The 19,967-nt window shown below is 40.3% G+C and overlaps 1 protein-coding gene across 5 annotated transcripts in view; it reads left to right on the top strand.

Annotated features, from left to right (window-relative positions):
• The window catches only part of htr4 (5-hydroxytryptamine receptor 4), a 178,870-nt gene that overhangs the window by 65,573 nt on the left and 93,330 nt on the right, over positions 1-19,967 (top strand). For all 5 annotated transcript variants that reach the window (XM_065958417.1, XM_020637470.3, XM_020637472.3 and 2 more), the window contains 2 exons: positions 8,646-8,759; positions 18,906-19,106. In XM_065958417.1, the coding sequence (XP_065814489.1) occupies positions 8,646-8,759; positions 18,906-19,106 (315 nt within the window). The remainder of the gene's footprint in view (positions 1-8,645; positions 8,760-18,905; positions 19,107-19,967) is intronic.

Below are 19,967 nucleotides of genomic sequence, written 5' to 3'. Positions count from 1 at the left end.
AGAAAATTATGAACTTGTGTTTGTGGAAAGTTGATGGTTTGAAGTGACCTGGATGTTGCATACACAGTCATACACTCCATGACCTGACTGATCAGGGTTTATTTTTATTTTTTTGGACAACAAACAAAGTTAAGTTGTGGTCTGCTGGGATGTTGAGGGAGTTGCGTAAACTTGACATTTACAGTGATAACGATCGGTTCACAGAGCAGGATTAAATGGGCATCATTTAGCAGAGTAAACAATCGAATGAACGCTCTGCTTGAATAAATGCTCTTTGCAACCAAAAAACATCCTGTTAATGAATGCTGGTAAATGTCAGGTCAGGTTATCTGAGCTTTTACTTTCTGATTCATTTTGTTTTGGGAATGATTCTGCATTGATTATATCTGTGAAACTATTGAACATCTCCATTGATTTTGCAACAGCGTAATATTGTTGTCCCAGTCTGTGAATTCACATTGTGTTTGGCATTGCGTAAGCACGGCGCAGTGGGAGCTCCACAGACACACAGTCAGACATGTACACAGTCAGACATGCACAAGCATACAGCGCTGCACTCCTTGCTGGCTCTGCTGAAACCGTCTCTCATCTGTTACTCCTCTGTTATTACCTCCGAAGACGGTACAGAGGTGGGATCAATTCGTCACCCCCCAACGCCTCTGCCACATTCAGAATGAAGACAAAACGTCAAAGGGGCGTACATATCGCGGCTTGAAACGACAGTCAGAATAAAGCTATCGGCTCTGGATGCTGCTTAAAAATGTAATGAGTTAATTTCCGGCCAATGCAAAAGCCCCTCACCAAATTTCATAAATTTTCTGCTGCATTGTTTCTGTGTTCCTGCTGACGGAGAAATACTATCAATAACATAACCGCCTTTAAGTAAGTAATAATAAGTAAGTAAAGTAAGTAAGGCAGTGAAGTTTATTTATAGCACTTTTCACAGACAAAGGTCACAAAGTGCTTTACATCAACAAAAAAAAAAACAACAACAACAGCATGCATACAATAAAACAAGAACAAATGAGTATGTCATGGACGACATTATAAATACCAAATAATACCAAAACTGTGAAGCCAAAATGTTTTTTATCTTTTCCAGTACCAATGACCATCAGATCAAATAAAAGATTAATAAAGCAATTTGTTCCCTTTCACACCAGACAAACTGTCACTTACAGTCTTCATCACACGATGAACCAGAAAAGCCTGGTTTAAATTACATATCCTCAACCTGTCACAAACACTAAAATGTTCTTTCCAGCTCGTTCGCTCTCCAACACTTTCAGACCAGATTCTGTTTCACACTTTTATTTCTGCTTCTCTCTTGTGCTACTTGACGCTTTAAACCGCATTTTCTGACTCGAGGTAAAGATAACAGAGTGTAATTGGAACAAAACTCCCGGTCAACCCGTCGGCTCCGTGCAGAAACAGAAACCTGTCATTCAGAGGTGACGCTCAGCTGCAGCAGCTGCTGTAAAGAGCTCTCGTCGTTGAAAGAAAAATAAGCTCCTGGGACTGGAAAATGGAACTCAGGTGTTAGAGCAAATCACAGAGCAACAGTTAACAAGTGGACACTTTTACTGAGACTCAAACAAAATGTCAAAAGTTGATTGGCTTTTTTATACATCCACAAAGGAGTTCAATTGCCAATTTGAAACTAAGAGTCTTTAAGTGATGTTTAATTTGGAGCTGGGAGGAATTTTTGGTTGAAAGTTTATTTTAAAAGACTACAGTCAGGTGTGATGCTAAACAATTTCCACGCGGGCATCCCCTGATGGTTTATTTTTAGGTCTTTGTCAGAAAAATATGCACGGATTTCCGAAATGTGAGGTTTTCAGAATGCATACGGTGTGCTGAAACTTTTACTGAAGTTATGAAGGTGTGAAATCAATATGGCTAACTTAGCTGTTGATCTAAATATAAGAATACATTACAAAGACGCCTCCTTAGGATGCCTGTGGGGATAATGCTAATATCTACACATTCCCACTAAATAAAAAATCTCATCAATAAAGCAGCTTACTCTAATTCACTGATTTATCGTCCGTTGTGAAAATTTTCCAGCTGAGGGAACCACCTGCTTTCATAATTTAGTTTCACTCCCGAGCTTTCAGCCGTAATTATCCTCTCTTTTTGGCCTCTGTTTCTCTCTGTCTCGGTTCCAGACAGCGGGGGGGAATCTGTCATGACCCGGCGCTCTGTTCTGACACATTTTTCCCTGTTTGTGATGCTGAGAAGCAGCGTTCGATGAGACTTTGGATAGCACCCATTGCCTCTGGTGCCGCTCGGCATAATAGCAAGCTTGTCTTTGCCTGCTGAGAGGGAACGTCAGTGTCCAGACAGCTATTGTTTGTAATTAGGGATTCCAACTGAGGCCTTCAGCACCAGCTTGAACTGTTTTTTTTCGGAGACAATGTAAAGTTGGAGGTCCTCCTTGTTGATATGATGTTTACCCACAGATGGGGGCCTAATGACCCCATGTTTGGGTGAGCAGCAGGAGGGAAAACAGGCTTGATGATGGAAGATAAAGAGTATGGGACTGTGTGAGTTCAGGTCATTGGGGTTGGTAAGTTTACGTCAGTCCAGGAATTTGGAAAAAATGTACACTGATGAATAGCTAATCATAACTATTGCTTTTTTGCAACCAGCTATTTTGATTTCAAAAATAAGTCCATGCTGTTAATAATTAGTGTTTGTTTCTATTGACAAAATGTGCTTTAAAGTTCCAATAAACCAGCTAATTGTTAACAGGTTTAGACCCATACATGGTACAGTAGATGTTCAGGCATACGGGAAGTTGGTCAATCTGGGAGCAAGACCAACATCATGTACTTTAAGATAACTGGGCTCTTTGGCCTTTTTTAGACTGGACAGATGTAGAGAGACGGGAAGTGTGGAGGGAGAGAGAGTGAGGGATAACATTCACCAAACAGCGTCAGAATCGTGAGTCAAACCTGTGACCTCTGTACACAGGATGCCTGCTGGACCGACTAAGCTAAACTTGTGGCCCCAACATTGTGTACTTTGGTGGAAGTCAGAGTTGATTGATAGGTCAAACTATTCATGCCTTTCTCACAGGGAACCAAATTTGATTCCAAATGAAAGTTAAGTTAAATTATATTTGCTTCTCTATCCACTGAATAGGAGGGGGAGGGAAGTGTCACTCTCTGTGATTGATTTTGGTAAAAAAATAAAAGGTCCTCAATCTAGAAAATCACTGATCATCCATCCTACTCCTACCTTAAACAGTCCAGAAATAATGGACAACTAATCCCACCTTCTTTAAAATTCTCACCTCTTGTTGTAAAGATCTATTCTGCACCCTCGATTAAGTAATCTTCTACTTTTCCCACTTTGTAATATAAGTTTTTTCAAAACTTGTCCTTTTTGTCAGCGCCCTGTAGTACCCTTTTTTTTTTTTTATCCCTGGGTCCTGAACTGTCTCCATCTAAAGAATTTCACACATCAATTAATAGAGAAAGCAAATGAGTAAATTAGTAAATGTTCAGAAAAGGTTTACGAGACCATATTAGCTGCAGTCCATGTACCTTTTAGCTTTAAACTTTGATGCAATTGTGTACATTTTCACCATTAACCATGTTTTTTGTGGAGGCAGAGCTAACACCATAAAGAGGGCCATGTCTGTGCAATCATCTAGCCTCAGCTGACTCAATGGCTCGTGCAGAATGACTCGAGTGTGCTGGCGGACCTGTGATTTCTCACTCTGCCTCACACGGTGAGCTCTCCGCCTGCAGCATCAAGTCTTTCAGGAGGGCCGCGCAGACCACCGAGGCTCCGGCGGGCTGCCAGTCATCAGGGCTGGGGGAAAAAAAATCTCCTTCTCTTTAGATCCAATCAGCAGCACTTCAGCAGCTCATTCAGAGCTGACACCTGATACAGAGCCACTCAAAAGGCTAAAGGCATGCTACAGAATAGCTGCAAAAGCCCTGATATAGAGGCTATTCTGAGCCAGCAAAGTTGATCTGTCTTTTTTCCGTCGCCCGACACAGCTGAGGAATTTTCACATTGGTTTAGAAAGATTTTTTTTTCTGCATTCATGTGGCCATAATGATCCAGAGATATATTGGAGCTTTCCAGCTAATGTCTGGAGGATGTTTTTCCCCCCAGTCACTCCCCATCTGTCTCGGAACTTCTAATTGAAGCTGCTGCTCGCTGATTGCTCACCAGAAGTTCAGATTAGCTGCAGGTCAAAGTTCGTCTGTGTCAAATGTCGACAAAGTCTCCAGTTTCAGTCCGTCTTCTCTACCTTTACCTCTGGCTTTTAGCTTCTGCATAATCTCTTTTGCTGGTTCCTCCACATGCTCACAGTTATATAAAGTAGAATTTAAGTGCAAGTGGCAGTGTGCAGGAGTTCTTTATACATCTGGAAAGTTAATTTTGAACACATGGTTGCTATGCAAAGAAGAAGTCATTCGTAAGGAGAAGATTGGGAGAACATACCAGGCCAAGCACACTGCTGTCTGTTTTTATGCATGTCTGGCTCAGCTCTCAGAAGTTATGGGCCGATGTTGTTTGTCTGCACACAAAAAATATACAGGGACCTGCAGAGCAATATTTCTGCACAGATGTGTTTTTAAATATTTCTTTATTAGCTTTTTATGCCTTTATTTTAGAGATAGGACAGTGGATAGAGTTGGAAATCAGGGAGAGAGAGAGAGTGAAGAATCACATGCGACAAAGGAGCCTCATGTCGAATTTGAACCCGAGCCACCCGCTTGGAGATCTATAGCGCCATACATTGGGCGCGCACACTAACCACTATGCTAGGCTTAAGAATAGGAGTTGAGGAGAACCTGCTAAAAATGTTGTTTATAATACAAATTGAATGGTTATGAACTTTTTTCAATCACAACAGGCTTTATGCCCCACCTTTGAATAGGGTAAGCGATAAAGAGTGGAAAACAATAGACTTTTGAACCAAATTAACCTCAGGTTGTTAAATAAAAAGAAGATTTTATTTAACGGTCAAATCACGAAGGCAATGCCTGCCAGATGTTGAGAAGAGTCGGGCTGTGGTTGGAAGTTTTCAAAGTCATATCTGTGAGTCGGCAGTGGATCTCGTAACACTTTCAAATCAACCATTAATTACATTTTCAATTCAACTAATTACAAACAACCAGTGGGTGACATCACTAAAACTACAAGCATAACATTTTCCTGTTGTTTAACAGTGTCTCACATAGTGCTTTCAAAATTAAACAAAATGTGCATGTGTGAATGCAAACATCCAACATTTTTACCCAATTTTACCTGGAATTTCTTCTGATAGCCCCCTAGTAAATTGTGAAGTCGGGTGAGCCGATGTACATAACCTGTATAAAACATGGACAAAGTCTCAATGTCTTTACCCATCGATTTCTGAAGTAAACTTTTAAAGCCCAATGATGTTCGCTCACCCCGTTGGGCTGACCGGAAAAAAACATTTGGGCAACATAATGGACAAAAAGGTGGAGCCGAGGCAGGCCTAAAGCTGACGGATACATAATCATTATAGTGCCAGACTCTGGTGCTACATCCCTCATTTCTGCGTTCTTTTGATATCATGTCATGCCTCTGAAACTCCCCACCCCCCATTTCCAGTCTTACAGGGAAGGTCTCCCATTGTAAGGTGCATGGATAAAATACCAAATCAGGAAGATTTCAGGGGAAGCCTGCCTGAAATGTGTAGTAGTGTGAATGTGGAAATGGCTGAAGTGCATTTGAGCATCAATAGAAAACAGTTGTTGCACTCTGCAGCTCCCAGGTAACAAAGTTGTTGCTGAGTAAGAGTGTGGAGCGTAATCAATCTTTTTTTTTAACGGAACCTTTAACACTGGACAGCTGGGTGCTCAGCGTAATTGTTCTTTGAGAGTCAGGAAGCAGATGCCAGCATCTTTGGAAACTGAAGCTGACAGGCAACTAATGATCAGTGAGTGTTTTTGTAGAACTTTAAGATACAGATACTCTTTTATGTTTGCGCTGTCGGCTCCAAAAGCAGGGGATACTGTAGTTCAAAAGAGGACATTTGTATGCTGAAGGACACTCCTGCTGCTTTGTTAAAGGGAGTTACAACAATAACATGCATATCAATGTCTCATTTGGGGGGAAAGGGCAGACTGTGTAGCCGACAAATTCCACATGAAAGAAGATTAGTGGTGCTACTGAGGCCTTTCTACCTTTTTTTTTTTTTTTGGGTATGGATGCTCATGTTGAGAAGCTGTCAGAGTTCCCATTTGATCAGATTAGAGAGTTGGCACCACTGATCAAAGAAAAAGCCTCATTTTGCACACTATCACTTTTCCTTTGAACCTTGCATGGTGTGAGTAAAATAATTTAGCAGATAGGGACCGTATGTACACCACCTGACCAGAGATGTGAATCATACATAAAGCCGTGTATTAGAATATTACAGATAATTTGGACAGAAAGTCAATTAAATAAACCGCACATTAATTGCCAATGTGCTTGTGATTTTATGGAGGCATGCAGGAGGAAAAGTTTAAATTATTTTCTGGACACATTCTCACTCCTGCTGCTAGAAAAGGTGTGTCTCTGTGCCTCCTCACTCCCTGTCAATCCTTCAGGTACGAGAGCCCACAAGCCTCAGAGGGATTACTGTAATGCACTACCAATGTCAAACAAATCTGAGATTAAACAAGTCACTTTCAGAGTGCTTTTGAACCACAAAAACTCCCTCTGAGAGCTTTGATTCTTAACTCATGTTGGCTACTTCCTTGAGACGTTTTGTTGAGGCCGTGCCAAGGTTATATGTAGAGGATCGAAACTGCAGAGTCTGCAGATTCATGCCATAATATATATCATGCTCCCCGTGGTGATTGGTGAATTAGCAAATCGCACCTGGCCTTGTTAACTTTTATTTTTTTAGATCCTCAATAATTTTTGTTCACACTGAACAAAGAGGTGTCCTATCAAAAAGTCCTTGAAAAATGATCTACTTTTTGAAAATCACTGCAAGAAAGTTTTGTTGTTACATCGCAGATGACAGTTGACAAAGTGTAAATGTTGCTTTTGTTTAAAGAAGTTGAGTTTCATTTCAACGAGGGTAAAAAGTTGCAGAGCTGTGGTGTGATCAATGAATCTGTACAAGATGTTGTGAGTCAACTTAAAAATTTCCCTTCTACATTACCTGTGACAATTATAAATCCGACACGTTTCCTGACCAGTCTGTGTTGTATTGTCTGACATCAAACAGTATCTGCTAGGATTTTGTATGGCACAAACTATTTTCCCCCAGCAGTGCAGGTAAGACGGCACCTCCCTTTTGGATTCATACCATTGCTGTATTAACTAAGACATTCATTCACCTGCATGCAGCAGGATTTACAATACCCTCCAGGAACATTTACAGCCTGAAGCACAATAACTCGAAATAAATTCACCTGCATATCGACACCACAGGATTAAAAGGACAGGCACGTTAAATCTAACCAACAGTGCAATAAAAAGGCTCTCTTAGCCTCCTAAATACTGTCGCTACATGAATCACCTGCTGATAGGTCTTCGGCAGCCGCACCCTGTCCACCACTGGACTGACCGCAGAGCAAATTTATTCATTCCTCCACCTCTTTGCTGCTGGAGGGAAAAGTACTGCGAGTGGACTTAAATAAAACTTAGTTCAATCACTGCGGCAGCGTGCAGGGCTTCACAGTGACTTAGCATAATTAACGTTAATGTAATTTTGCACAATAATTATGGAGTTGTGGTGTTGACCTCTAATCAGATTTGCAGTTTCCAGGATCGAGAGAAGCCCCCCCCCCCCCCCAATATTGCTGCATGTGGCAAGGCTGATAGACTTGAATTGCCAATAAAGGCCTTCATTTAGTATGCAGAACTAAAAAAATGTTTTATAGAAATGTGAAATGTTTGACTTCTGATCTTTAAATGTTAAACCCTTAAAGTGCATGTTATTCAAGTGTTTTTAAAAGCTTACAAAACAGACATTTACTGGTATAAAAATGGCTCTTTCATTGAATAAAGTTTAAGTCCTGCCTCATCTCTTTTTTTTTTTTTTTTTTTTGCACCCGCTTATTAAGTTAATGTTTTTCTGCTCGGCTGATTGCTCTGATCAAAGAGGGCTGCCCTGGAGATGGAGGAGATATAAATACATCTTAATGACACCTGAATGTTTTCATGATAGCAACATTCAAACAAGCAATGCTACCACATCTCTGTTTGTGTTCTGTCACTGTGGATGTAGAGTTCATTTGAAAATGATTACTTTGTCATATTCAGTAATCTGGCCATTGAAAGTTAATAGCGTAATTGTATGTCTGATTTCTGATAGATGACCTATAGAGACTTTATTGCGAATGCATCCAGCTTTCCCTCGATGAGGTGCTCAGTCTCATTAAAAGTTTTCACCAATGACTGCACCAATACCTACCCGAACGTAATTTGAAAAAGTTGAGGAAAGCAATTAGAGAGACAGAATGACTTTCTCCTGATGGAGCCTCACATCACGAAAAAGGATAACTGAAGGACAGATTGATTCTTAACATTAATTGTCTGGATTTTGTATCTATTTGTATTATATTTTTTCTGAAAAGAAACATACTGTTGTTTCACTCTGAATATCTGACCTTACGTGTTGATTTGTCTGTTTTTTTTTACTGTTTCCATAGTGACAGCATGCCAAAGCGGATAGCCCTAATCTGCTTCCTGTCTCTGGTCATGCTGATGAGCGTCCTGGGAAACCTGCTGGTCATGGTGGCCGTCTGCAAGGACAGACAACTCAGGTGAGACTATGCTCTCTCTGTTTTTCCTCACATTGATAATTGTTATTTTCCTCTTTCAATACATACATGTCAAATAAATCAAAGCTGCCAATTACTTCATTTATATCCATCCAGTCAGAATCACCATGGCCAGGTTTGCTCACATATACAAGGAATGGTCTGGTTAACTCTGCTCTCCATGTTCAAAAGTACAACATTAAATATAAAGAATAACAAATCAAATAGGCAACGACTAATATTGCACAAGCCTGAATAAGACAATAGTCCATTGATGAAGAGTGGAAAAGATTCTGAAATGAACATAATCAATTATGTAATTAGGTAAGTATTTATATCAAGCCAGTGTGCATACATGATAGATGAGGATGATATCAATAGTTGCAAGATTAAATGACTGATTGTTTAAATAATGTCATTAACATTCACAGTGGGTGTTCTGTAACAGGGTTATTTCACAGTGACAGGTCTGATGCTCTGTGATTGTGACATCAGAGAGGAAGCCTGGGGGGGAAGAAAGTTTTCCTGTGTCGGGGTGTTTTTTTTGCAAGGGGAGGAGTTTAAACAGTTTGTGTCCTGGGTGTGAGGAGTCTGCAGTGATGTTACCTGCCTGTTTTCTGACCCTGGAACGATATCCTGCCCTCCTGGATGGAGGGCAGCTGGGCCCTAATGATTTTCTCTGCACACCTGAATATCCATTGTAGTCTGTGTCTGTCCTGTTGGCAGATCCGAAGCAAACAGTGGACAGACTGGACTATGGCGGTGTTAAACATGATAAGTGTAGCTCCTGAGGCAGGTTGAACTTCCTGAGGGTCAGGGTGGAGGTGGCACTGTGAGCTTGGTGAGTTTCTGGTGGCGGATTTTCAAGATGATGGGGTTAACGTCCCCAAGGAGTCGAGGTGATGCAGGATGTAGTGCGGTCCCATTTTGACTGCCTCATCCACCGATCTGTTTGACTGGTAGGCAGACTGTAGGTGGTCCAGCAGGGTCCTGTGACGCCCTTCAGGTGGCCCAACACCAGTCTTTCAAAGGACAATGGGCCTGTTGTCAATTCATTTAAAGTAGAACTACTGGCTTACGTTTGAATTTCCAAGAAAAGCTGGAGCCAGTTGCCGAAGTTTTATGTAGGCTTTCTCTTAATTGAATATGCAACATCCACGCTTAACTCTGAGTTCAAAAGTGTTAAATTTGTGACTGGTGGTGCAGTGGTTAGTGCGCGCGCCCCACGTATGGAGGCCATGGTCCTCCAAGCGGGTTCAAATCTCACCTGTGGCTCCCTTAAGTGTTAAATTCTAAATCTTGGATGTTTGGTTACACAGCAGAGAGGGAAGGTTTGTGCACACTTAACAAAATATTGTTGCAGATTCGTAAAGTGACTTCTGTGGCTGTTTCCTAAGTGCTTCCCTAAGTTTTTTTTAACAGCAAAGGCGATAACAACTAAACATCACTGACTTTAATCGCCAAACAACCAACGAAGGTATGGGAAAGCACAAAGGTTACCTGATTATCATAGATTTTTTTTTTTAATATATAAATCTATTGCAATATAACAGTTGCAGTAAGTTGTTAATTGTTTTTTTTTTAATTGGTTGGTTTAGTTGTTAATTGAAAAAAATGTTCTCTCACTGTATATTTTCTATTCAGCACGTCAAAGTTTGTGTCCAACGTTAACCCACGTCACCAGTTTTTCCCGCCCTTTAACTTGATATAGTGTATTATTGATTTTGGTATTTTTTTCTACTCCTTATCTTCCACGTTATCCCATATTTTTGAGCATTAAACCTCGTTAAACATTTTTTTTTCAAAGGACTTCACAGCTAATTATGGCTCCTATTTAAGATGGAACTTTTGCCCATGTAGAAACCATTTCTTCTTATGCAACCTTGAAAATTTTACTAACACTCAAGTCCGACCTAAATGAGAAATAAGGTTCAAACCGGGCTGCGTTTGAGGTTAAGTAAAGCTGAAGCTGCATTGAGAGTGTTTGTGTGTATCAACGTGTTAGAGTGGGAGAAATATAGAAAGGGTTTTTGCAAGAGGGGCCGACCATGAAATAAGTAGAGCGAGAAAAACACAGTTAAGTAATACATCAAATGTTTCTAAAATGGGACTTTTGGAAGTGGATTCCCCAAACAGTGAACACATCGCCGGAAATACGTTGAATTATGATGTTTAAAGAGAAATGCATAAAAGAAATGGGTACACCGTATAAAAAGTTCTGTGCACTGTGCCGCTGGATGAGAAACAGCAGCAGTTCGGCCACACAGGCAGAGCGGGCAGGTCAAAGTGAGGACGGCTGGAGCTTTGGGAGCCGCTGTCACTGCGATGATTCATTCTTCTTCTACTGCTCCTCTTCTCCACTGCTTTTATTTCACTTCTTCCCCTGTGTCATGTCTCTTTCTTGTCCTTCTCTCTTTCTGTCGCTTAGTGTCTCGCAGATTGTCGGACCCTCTCTCTTTCTCTCGTTGTCTTTTTCCATCTTGTGACACCTGAGAGCTCAAGGTGACCTCTCCTGGGTGTTGACGTGTGTGCTTGTGTTTTGCTGGAGGACGAAAAGAAAAGTTTTCCTAGACAGGCATTTGTGTGTGTGCGCGCGTGTGTGTGTGTGTGTGTGTGTGTGTGTGTGTGAATGACAGTAATTGAAGTGAGGTCTGATTTCTTTGTATAATCACCTACATGCAGAGTGTGTGTGCATACATGTGTGTATAAACTGAGTGTGTGTATTTAAGAACGTTGATGAGTGACAAAGTCACCGCTGTGATTCCTCGCCTCCCTGAGGAGAGAACGATGACAGAACCATGTTTGTTTCTCCGTGCCTCATTGTCTTTCTGTCCACTGGGAAATATACACACACACACACACACACACACACACACACACACACACACACACACACACACACACACACACACACACACAACCATGCACACACACAAACCACACACAGAAAGAGAAATCCATCTATTAAATTCCAGCAAATATGAAAAGGACGCACATGCAGAGTAAACAAACTGTGAAACACAGAAACAGACAGACGTCCTCGGTGGGAGTGTCCCATGGCTGGCACTATTTGTGACAAAATAAAAAGTGATGCCTCATAACAAACCTGCCGCAAATTGGTTCAATGTTGGCAAAACAGCACGCAAACATGCTTGTCTGCTTGTTATTTCACAGCATCAGTCTGCCTGTCGACAGTTTTTATGTCGACCAGTATTGTTCAAATTCTACACTGATGTGAAAGAAGATTCTTTTGTTGCTGTGTTAAATCATTCTTGGACAAAATTTAACCAAAAAAAGAACAAAAATTCATACAAAGTCCCTTTGATATTGGATATATGTTTTATCTTTGAACCAACTTTTGTTTTTTTGGCATGCATTATCCACAAGGTACATTGTGTTAGCAGCATCTACTGAGCCTCGCTAAGAAATGAGGAAGGGGCTCTCTTCTTTAAAAGACACAAACAGGCTGTGTACAAAAATCGCACACCCTTTCACTACTCCCTATATAGGGAGTTCTCCGTAAGCTCAATCGTGAGCTCGTCAGCACAATGTCACAGCCGGGCACTTAGACTGTGACACAGATTGGAGACACACGGGTATACTAATCAATAAAGTAATTTATTTACAAGGAAAATCATCAAAACGTACAAAACTCATACATTTACAGAATCTGTAAAGTCCGTTGGGTAAGGTGAGGGTGTGTGGAAATCTGCTGAATGGCTGCTTTGCTGTAAAACCAAAGACAAAGAAACCGAATAAGCTAAGATGTGCCGTCAGACGTGTCTTTCTCAAAGAGTGACTGCTGTTCTGATCTAATGTATGCGTGAGGCACAACGGGTCCAGGTGTGTCTCATCTCCTGATCCCCTGCTCCAAAATTTGGTTAAAATGCCACCAAATTATGAACTATTCTGTTTTCACATCATGCTCCGCAGAGCAGTCAAATGTCACTTCCTGGTCCGCCAAAGCTTTGCACTGCAATCGTATATATTGCTGCGTTGGTGACCATAGGGTATGATAATGCTCACTCATAATTCCTACAGGCATACGAAAAGGTGTATTCAGTGTGCACCTCATAGTGAGTAGTGTTTGCTTTTGGACACAGCCCCATTTTTTCAACTAGCTAGCCAACAGCTAGCCACAAGATAGCGACAGTGCACAGTTGGCTACAGTAATTTGAGTAAATTATGAACCTGTCAGCTTCGAATAAATGAAGGCAAACTTTTCCTTTATCATTTCTTACAAGGAAAGCTGTATAGCCTGACATCTCTTAAGCCATCAGGAGATTAAGACATCAATGATTTAGCGAAAGAGGCTAACTGTTTGCATGTTGGGCCAAACTTTGGACCATCATTGGACCATCATAACAGCCTTAAAAACTGATTCAAAATTGGATCCCCAGAGAGCCAAGCGGTTCAAATAAGACCTCAGCTCTTTGCTGCATGTCATCCCTAACTCTGTCCTCCCAACATTTCGTGTCTCTTAAGCTGTCCTATCCAAACAAGGAAAATAGTCCCAAAAAATAACTAAAAAAAAAACAACTTAAAAACTGTGCAGCCTGCAAAAGAGGTAAGCTGTAAAATATACCTAGAGGCATTTCACACACACACACACACACACACACACACACACACACACACACACACACACACACACACACACACACACACACACACACACCAAACACAGAGTTTTCTACAGGGAGCTGACACCAGCAGAGGGTGGTGCAGAGGGTGCTAAACTCCTCATCAATAACTACCACACACACAAACACAACCACTGCTACCAATCACCTCTTGTTTCTCCCAGTGTGTCATGTCGTGAGAGTTAGTGGACCAAAAAAAAACACACACACACACACACACACACACACACACACACACACACACACACACACACACACACACACACACTTACACTGCCACACACTCTGCACACTGTTTATATGTGACAGTAGGCAGATCTATAAGCACTTGAGGTGGTAAATCTGTGGACGTGCCAGCTTTCTTTGGTTCACTATTATTTAGGAGGCAAGACATGGATTCTTTTTCAACTTATAACCACAACAGATACGGTAATTACAACTTATCTGGCCAAAATGATTAAGATGTTAAAAACAGTCTGTAGTTTATGATAATATAAAACTAAAAGATTAACGATATAGACAAATCTGGAAAGCTCATCAGCTGCATTTTCTGCAGTGGCGTCTTCCTTTAACATCTGCTGGTTTGACTGTGAGCGGTCCTGAGAAGTTCTACTTTTAACATTACTTGCTAGTTGTCTTTTTTAACAGTCCCATAAAAACACAGTAACAGTGTCAAAGAACAGTACAGACTTCTAAACCCTTGGATTAGACCATGAGATATTGTCACTGGGATAATCGTATTTTTCTACACAACAACAATAATATCGAATTGCCCCATCTGTGTACAGAAAACAACACAACACTGGCTTTTAAGGAATTAAGGAAGTTTTGTATATTCGCATTTCTGTTGCTATAAATGTCGTCCTAATCTGAGGATTAAAGTGTTGTTGCAGAGAGAGTCATTGCCTCTGGAAATATTTAGCAAAATACAAAATTGCAGAGCATGTTCTTTAAAGTGGAGTTGTTACTCGAATGAGGCTGTGACATTAAGCAAAGTTTCAAACACATTTCCACCTCACCTTGTGCATCCTCGCCTGTCTTCATTTCGCCATGCTGCGCACCTAATTTAGAGTGAAAGTCTTTTTAATTAACTTCCCTGTTAAAGCTCCTCATGCTTCCTCTGCTTTCCACATCACACATTACACACCGTGTGCTTCAGGGCATTACACCAACCTCTCTGTAACGCAATCCCTTTTAATAAAGTTTATTTATTCTTCGCACTTAAAAGCCAAACACGGTATGTCACTCTGTCTAAACCATGAGGCCAACCTCTCCGGACACTTTAATGGCTGCTAAACCGTTCTGAGTTACGGCCGACTCTGATGTGAATGTATGTGTGTAAATTTAGGCTTGAACATCTATTTGTACTTGGTTATATACATCTACTGGTGCTTATGTTTCAGATGTATATTAACACGTGTGAGCCAACCTTGATTTAAGCCTGCCCCACATGTAGCGGGCGGAGCTGACAGATGGTTGTTTCCAGCACTAACAGCCTGGTTTTAGGGGCTGTTTGAGTTACTGACAGGCTGATGGAAAACCCTCATAGCCATCCGCTCTTACTGAAGCTATTAATAGACGGCAGACTAGAGAGCAGGCCAGCTGACTGACCGACTCCCTCTCTGATTAGCTGTCTCACTGATGTTTTGGTTCGCCTGTGATTGCAAAGGATTACCAACCCTTTTTAGGAGGAGAAATTGCGAAATCTCACCACTCTAATTCTTTCTGCAGATCTGGATTTGTATTTTCTTATTTGCCAGCTAAATGGCCGGTGAGTGGACCAGTGAGCCGAGTGCCTTGTTCATGGAATAAACCAGTTTAAATGCTTTCAGCCTTGAAAACCAATCATACCATAGCACTGGTCACAGAAGTTTAGTGCCAAAACCAATATTTATATCCTGGTGTAAAATGATATCGGCTTCTTCTGCACTGGCTGATAAAAGATATGAAATACACTTTAGCATTATAGCCTGAATTGAACACTCAAGATTAAGATGGAAACCTGGTTTTATTATGACCTGCTTCCACATTTTTCAAAACCTGAAAATCAAAAACATTTAATCTTACTGATACTACTATTGTTTTGAGTCTTGTGGGTCCGACAATATAAGATAAAATATAAGATTTCCTGCAAGGGAAGGAAAACAGCTTTCATGGCCAAGCGCCATCGGTGTAGTGCATCAAATTAAACCAAAAGATAACCGCCCCTTCGACTGTCTCCAGCAGCTCTTCAGGATGGTCAACCTTGTCTTCCACTCAAAGCAGCCGTGAAATGCCCACTCAAACGTCCGAAATCTAGCTAGTTAAAAATAGTTCTCCACTTTTGAAATCGTAAACGTAGGTTTTGGTGAAAAAATTAAAACTCTTGTTGAGGACACATTTGTTTGTTTTCCCAGCGATATGAAATCGATATTACAGATAGAATCGTGACCTGTTTCACTTCCTACTCGTCTTGTCTTTAAACCAAATAAGATAAAAGTCAAATAATACATAAATAAAATGAATATCGCTTGTGGGATTAGATGGTTTCTGTAATTAGGTGGGTTGAGAAAAAGAGAGAGAGAGAAAGAGAGAGAGACAGACAGAGAGAAAGAGAGAGAGTTTCTGCATGTGTGTGGCTGGTAGTCTGTGTCTGACAGCTTCATAATAAGCCGTCAGGTAAATCAGATCTAACCTTGTTTTCAGTAGTTGTAACCTCCCGCTGGTAGAACAACAACATGAACTACGGCTTTAAATGTCAGCGTGCATTAGAACATCTCTTCATTCTTAAAGGTTTTGTTTGTGTATAATAGTTTTCAACAATACGATATAATACAGAAATACACAAGCTATACTCTTAACTGAATAAACATGAAAATATAGTGGACTGTTACAACAGTGAAAATAAAACTGAAAAAACAAAAACAAATACATAAATCAATCTGGCCGTGTTTGTTTTCTCTGTCAGGCAGGCACTTTGGGACTTTTTTATGTATCAATATTCATCAGTTTTTTTGCGTAAGAGGATCCTAAGAAAAGTCTTAGGCAGATTCATGACGCTGTTCTAAAAAAAACAAAAAACAAAAACCTTAGCGCCCATATAAGGGCATGCGACTGCAGAGCGACCAATAGTTTTCTCCAGGCATATCAGCGCTTCGGCTCTCGAATGTTCCTAGATTTTAGTTTTAGCTCAGAACAAATTCCAGATTAGAAAGCTGAATATCAGAATCAGCCGAGGGGGCGCTGGTAGCCGAGTTTGTGATGTTGTAAATTTGTGAACAGCTAAGATTTGGTGCAACTAGAATGTGAAATTCCAGTGACTGTGTCCAAATGTTTGCTAATTTATTGAGACTATGTTTCCCAAAAAAACTTATATCAAACTTGTAATGAAATGCAGTGTTAAACTTGCACAGATTGTGTGTGAAATTTACAGTAGGTTTTCATGTGAGAGTTTGTTGCAGAGAGCACGACTGATTGTAAGAATGAATGACGTAAAGATGAGTTTTCACCACATAGTTACTCACTGCCTTCATTGAGTGTAACTGAAAAAACACAATACTCATTCACGCAGCAGCTGTGATTACAGTCTCAGTTTTCTCGCTCCAACACGAAAAAACCATTCTGCAGAATCTGCTTTCATGATGATGATACATGATGAGCTCGACCTGAAATAGAGCAATTAGTACAGAGGTCATGATGGCAACCAGTTTCTTCTTAGGTGCATAAGAACAAAATAGCCTGTGCATTATATTACAGACCTTGTATTGATACTGAAATATGAATAATCAAGGCTATGGGAAAAGTGTTTTATGGTAACAAGAACTACAATCTTTCAACTTTGCCTCCCTAAGTTAAAAGAACAATGTAGTAAAGTATGACTTAGGGTAGTTCTATTGTATTGTCTGTTCTTTTTGTATCGAAGCAATACTTGTAGAAACAGTTTGACGCTCACCTGAGACAGCCTGCATGTCTTCGAGAATTATAGAGACAGGAACAAAAATGGATCAGGACTCTGCAGGGTTGTTAGATACAGCAATCAATGTGGATTGAGTCCTCAAGCCTCTTCTGTATACCTGAGTTTTACCTATTTGAACAGAGAATCTACCTTAATCTCTTTTGTCTCTCTGAGGTTTTATCTCATTTCAAGTTTGTGTGTTTGAGGAAAGTTTGGGGACTTTTTTTCTCTACTTCTCCACTTTCACAGCTCAGCATCGCTTTGTCCCTTCCTGTACAAACACCATTTAGTGAAGATGGATGCTTCCCCCTTTTCCTCTGGAAATCTATTGTCTTTGATGTAATGGAAACATTTTTTTTATATGAAATAGTTTTTTTGTGCTGTTACTGGAATGGAGTATGTCCTCATAAGTTTGGAATGGTCTGTATTTGTTTTGAACAGAGAAGGTAGGCGGTCTTATGGCGCCCCCACACGGCTGTTTTAGACGCCTCTCGGTTTGCCAGATATGAGACCAGTGATCACTGGTAATGCAGGGATGAAAGCGGCAAAGCAAACTGGTTCATATATAACTGATTCTACACAACCTAAAAAGCCTCTGAATTTTTCTAGTAAGCTCCACGAGCAGAAATGTGGTCAAACAGGATAATAAATATTGGAGATGATGAGAGAGGTTAGAATGCAGAAAGGTTTACAGACCGATGCAGAGCTGGCTAAACACTGAAGCTTCAGTGTCCACCACATGGCAACTTGCGGGAATATCGACTCACGAGAGGAGGGATGAAGGGGGGGGGGGGGGGGCAGCAGCTCTCTCTAATGTTTTGAATTCGGACTGCAGTACCCATTTGAAACACTAGGTGTCAGACTTACATATTGCTCCTTTAAGCAGTTAAAATAACATAATCCTTTATTTATCCCCAGTAGGGGAATAAGAAGGTGTTTATTTTTAAATAAATTCAATTGGCAATTTAAAATTGGATATTCAAAGAAAGAAAAAGTATTAAATGTTCAAAATAAATAACCGAGAAGACTCAGAAGACTCTGCTATGTGACAACAGCCTTCCAACATATTATTTTTCATTTTAAAAGTTAATTAAAAAAGCTACATTTAGCTTTTCATTTAAAATAAGTCAATACTCAAATAAAAGCTATTTAATGAAAAAATACGTACAGCTGTTATTTTTTTGTTTTCTTTTCATAATTACAAGGACATGTACAGAGCTGTTTCATCAAATATGGATCTTTGAATTGACAAAAAAAATTAATTGGAATACAGCATCTGTTGTTTGATATTGCTGCGCTCCTATATAATTCATATTTTAAAAGAACAGTCAATCTTATAAAGCTCTCTCTAATTATTAGATAAGTAAACATCTCTGCACTGCAGAAATGCCACAGAAACCTTTTATCGATCAACTGTATATACAATGTAAGGTTTATCTTATTGCATTCTAATCCTGTGCAGCTGGATTCACTGACATACAAATAATACCCCACTTTTAATTCACATATCTAAAAGTATGTATGTTTCTGTTGTCTCCAAATAATTAAACCCCCCCACCCCCCACCTTTCAGGAAAATCAAGACCAACTACTTCATCGTGTCCCTGGCGTTTGCCGACCTGCTCGTCTCGGTGCTGGTGATGCCATTTGGTGCCATCGAGCTGGTCCACCAGCACTGGATCTACGGGGAGACCTTCTGTCTGGTCCGGACGTCGCTGGACGTCCTGCTGACCACGGCGTCCATACTGCACCTGTGCTGCATCGCCCTGGACAGGTAAGACCTTTAAGACTCACTTGTCAGCTTTATACGTCATGAAAAGACATTCAGCCTGCACAGCTTGTTGTTGTTTGTTTAATGCTTCACATTGTTAATTTAGTTTTGTCAGGAAAATAAGCAATGATGTCTTTCTGATGTTGTGGAGGTGTTATATTGGAGAAGTTAATGTTGCTGGAAATGTATTTGACATGAAACTGGGTTTCAAAATGTGAGCAACATATCTTTACACTATACGGGCTTAACAGCATCTGAATGTATTCAATCTCCTGCTACATACATATAACTCTTTCTCATATTGAACAAGTCAAAGCATTGATTGAGCATTATACAAAATAAAAGAGTTTCTCTAAATTCAACTTGTCTTAACGTTACACTTACAAAGATTGCATTGTGCAGTGTAGTGTAGTGTCATGAACCAGTGATACTGTACACATTCTGATACAAGAGTAACAACTGAATATTTTGCAATATTTATCAGTGACACATTAATGTCTTTGCATGTGAACTTTCAATTACAAATGGATCATGTCTTCTGGAATCCAAATCATAATATTGCAATCATCAAGTGAAGCAATATTTTCTTACATAAAAGGTTTTTTCCAGTGTCATGTTTATTTTATAACCCAGCTGAATGACACCAATTTTCTAACATGAAATACTGTTTATATGCAGCGTAACATCTGACAGCTGTGAGGCCTTGACACACATACAGACTATTTGTGTGTGTTGCAGTGATGTCACAGGTCAGGTGACTGACTCAGATTTACCGCAGGGTTTTTTCCTGCAGATGAAGCATCTGAAAATATAAAATACTGAAAAAGCGCCCAAAAACTTGGCAAACTCTAAAAATTCAAAGTC

The sequence above is a fragment of the Labrus bergylta genome, chromosome 9, assembly GCF_963930695.1.
Source record: "Labrus bergylta chromosome 9, fLabBer1.1, whole genome shotgun sequence".
In the NCBI taxonomy this organism is placed as follows: domain Eukaryota; kingdom Metazoa; phylum Chordata; class Actinopteri; order Labriformes; family Labridae; genus Labrus; species Labrus bergylta.
This window is presented reverse-complemented; position numbering and strand designations above follow the sequence as displayed.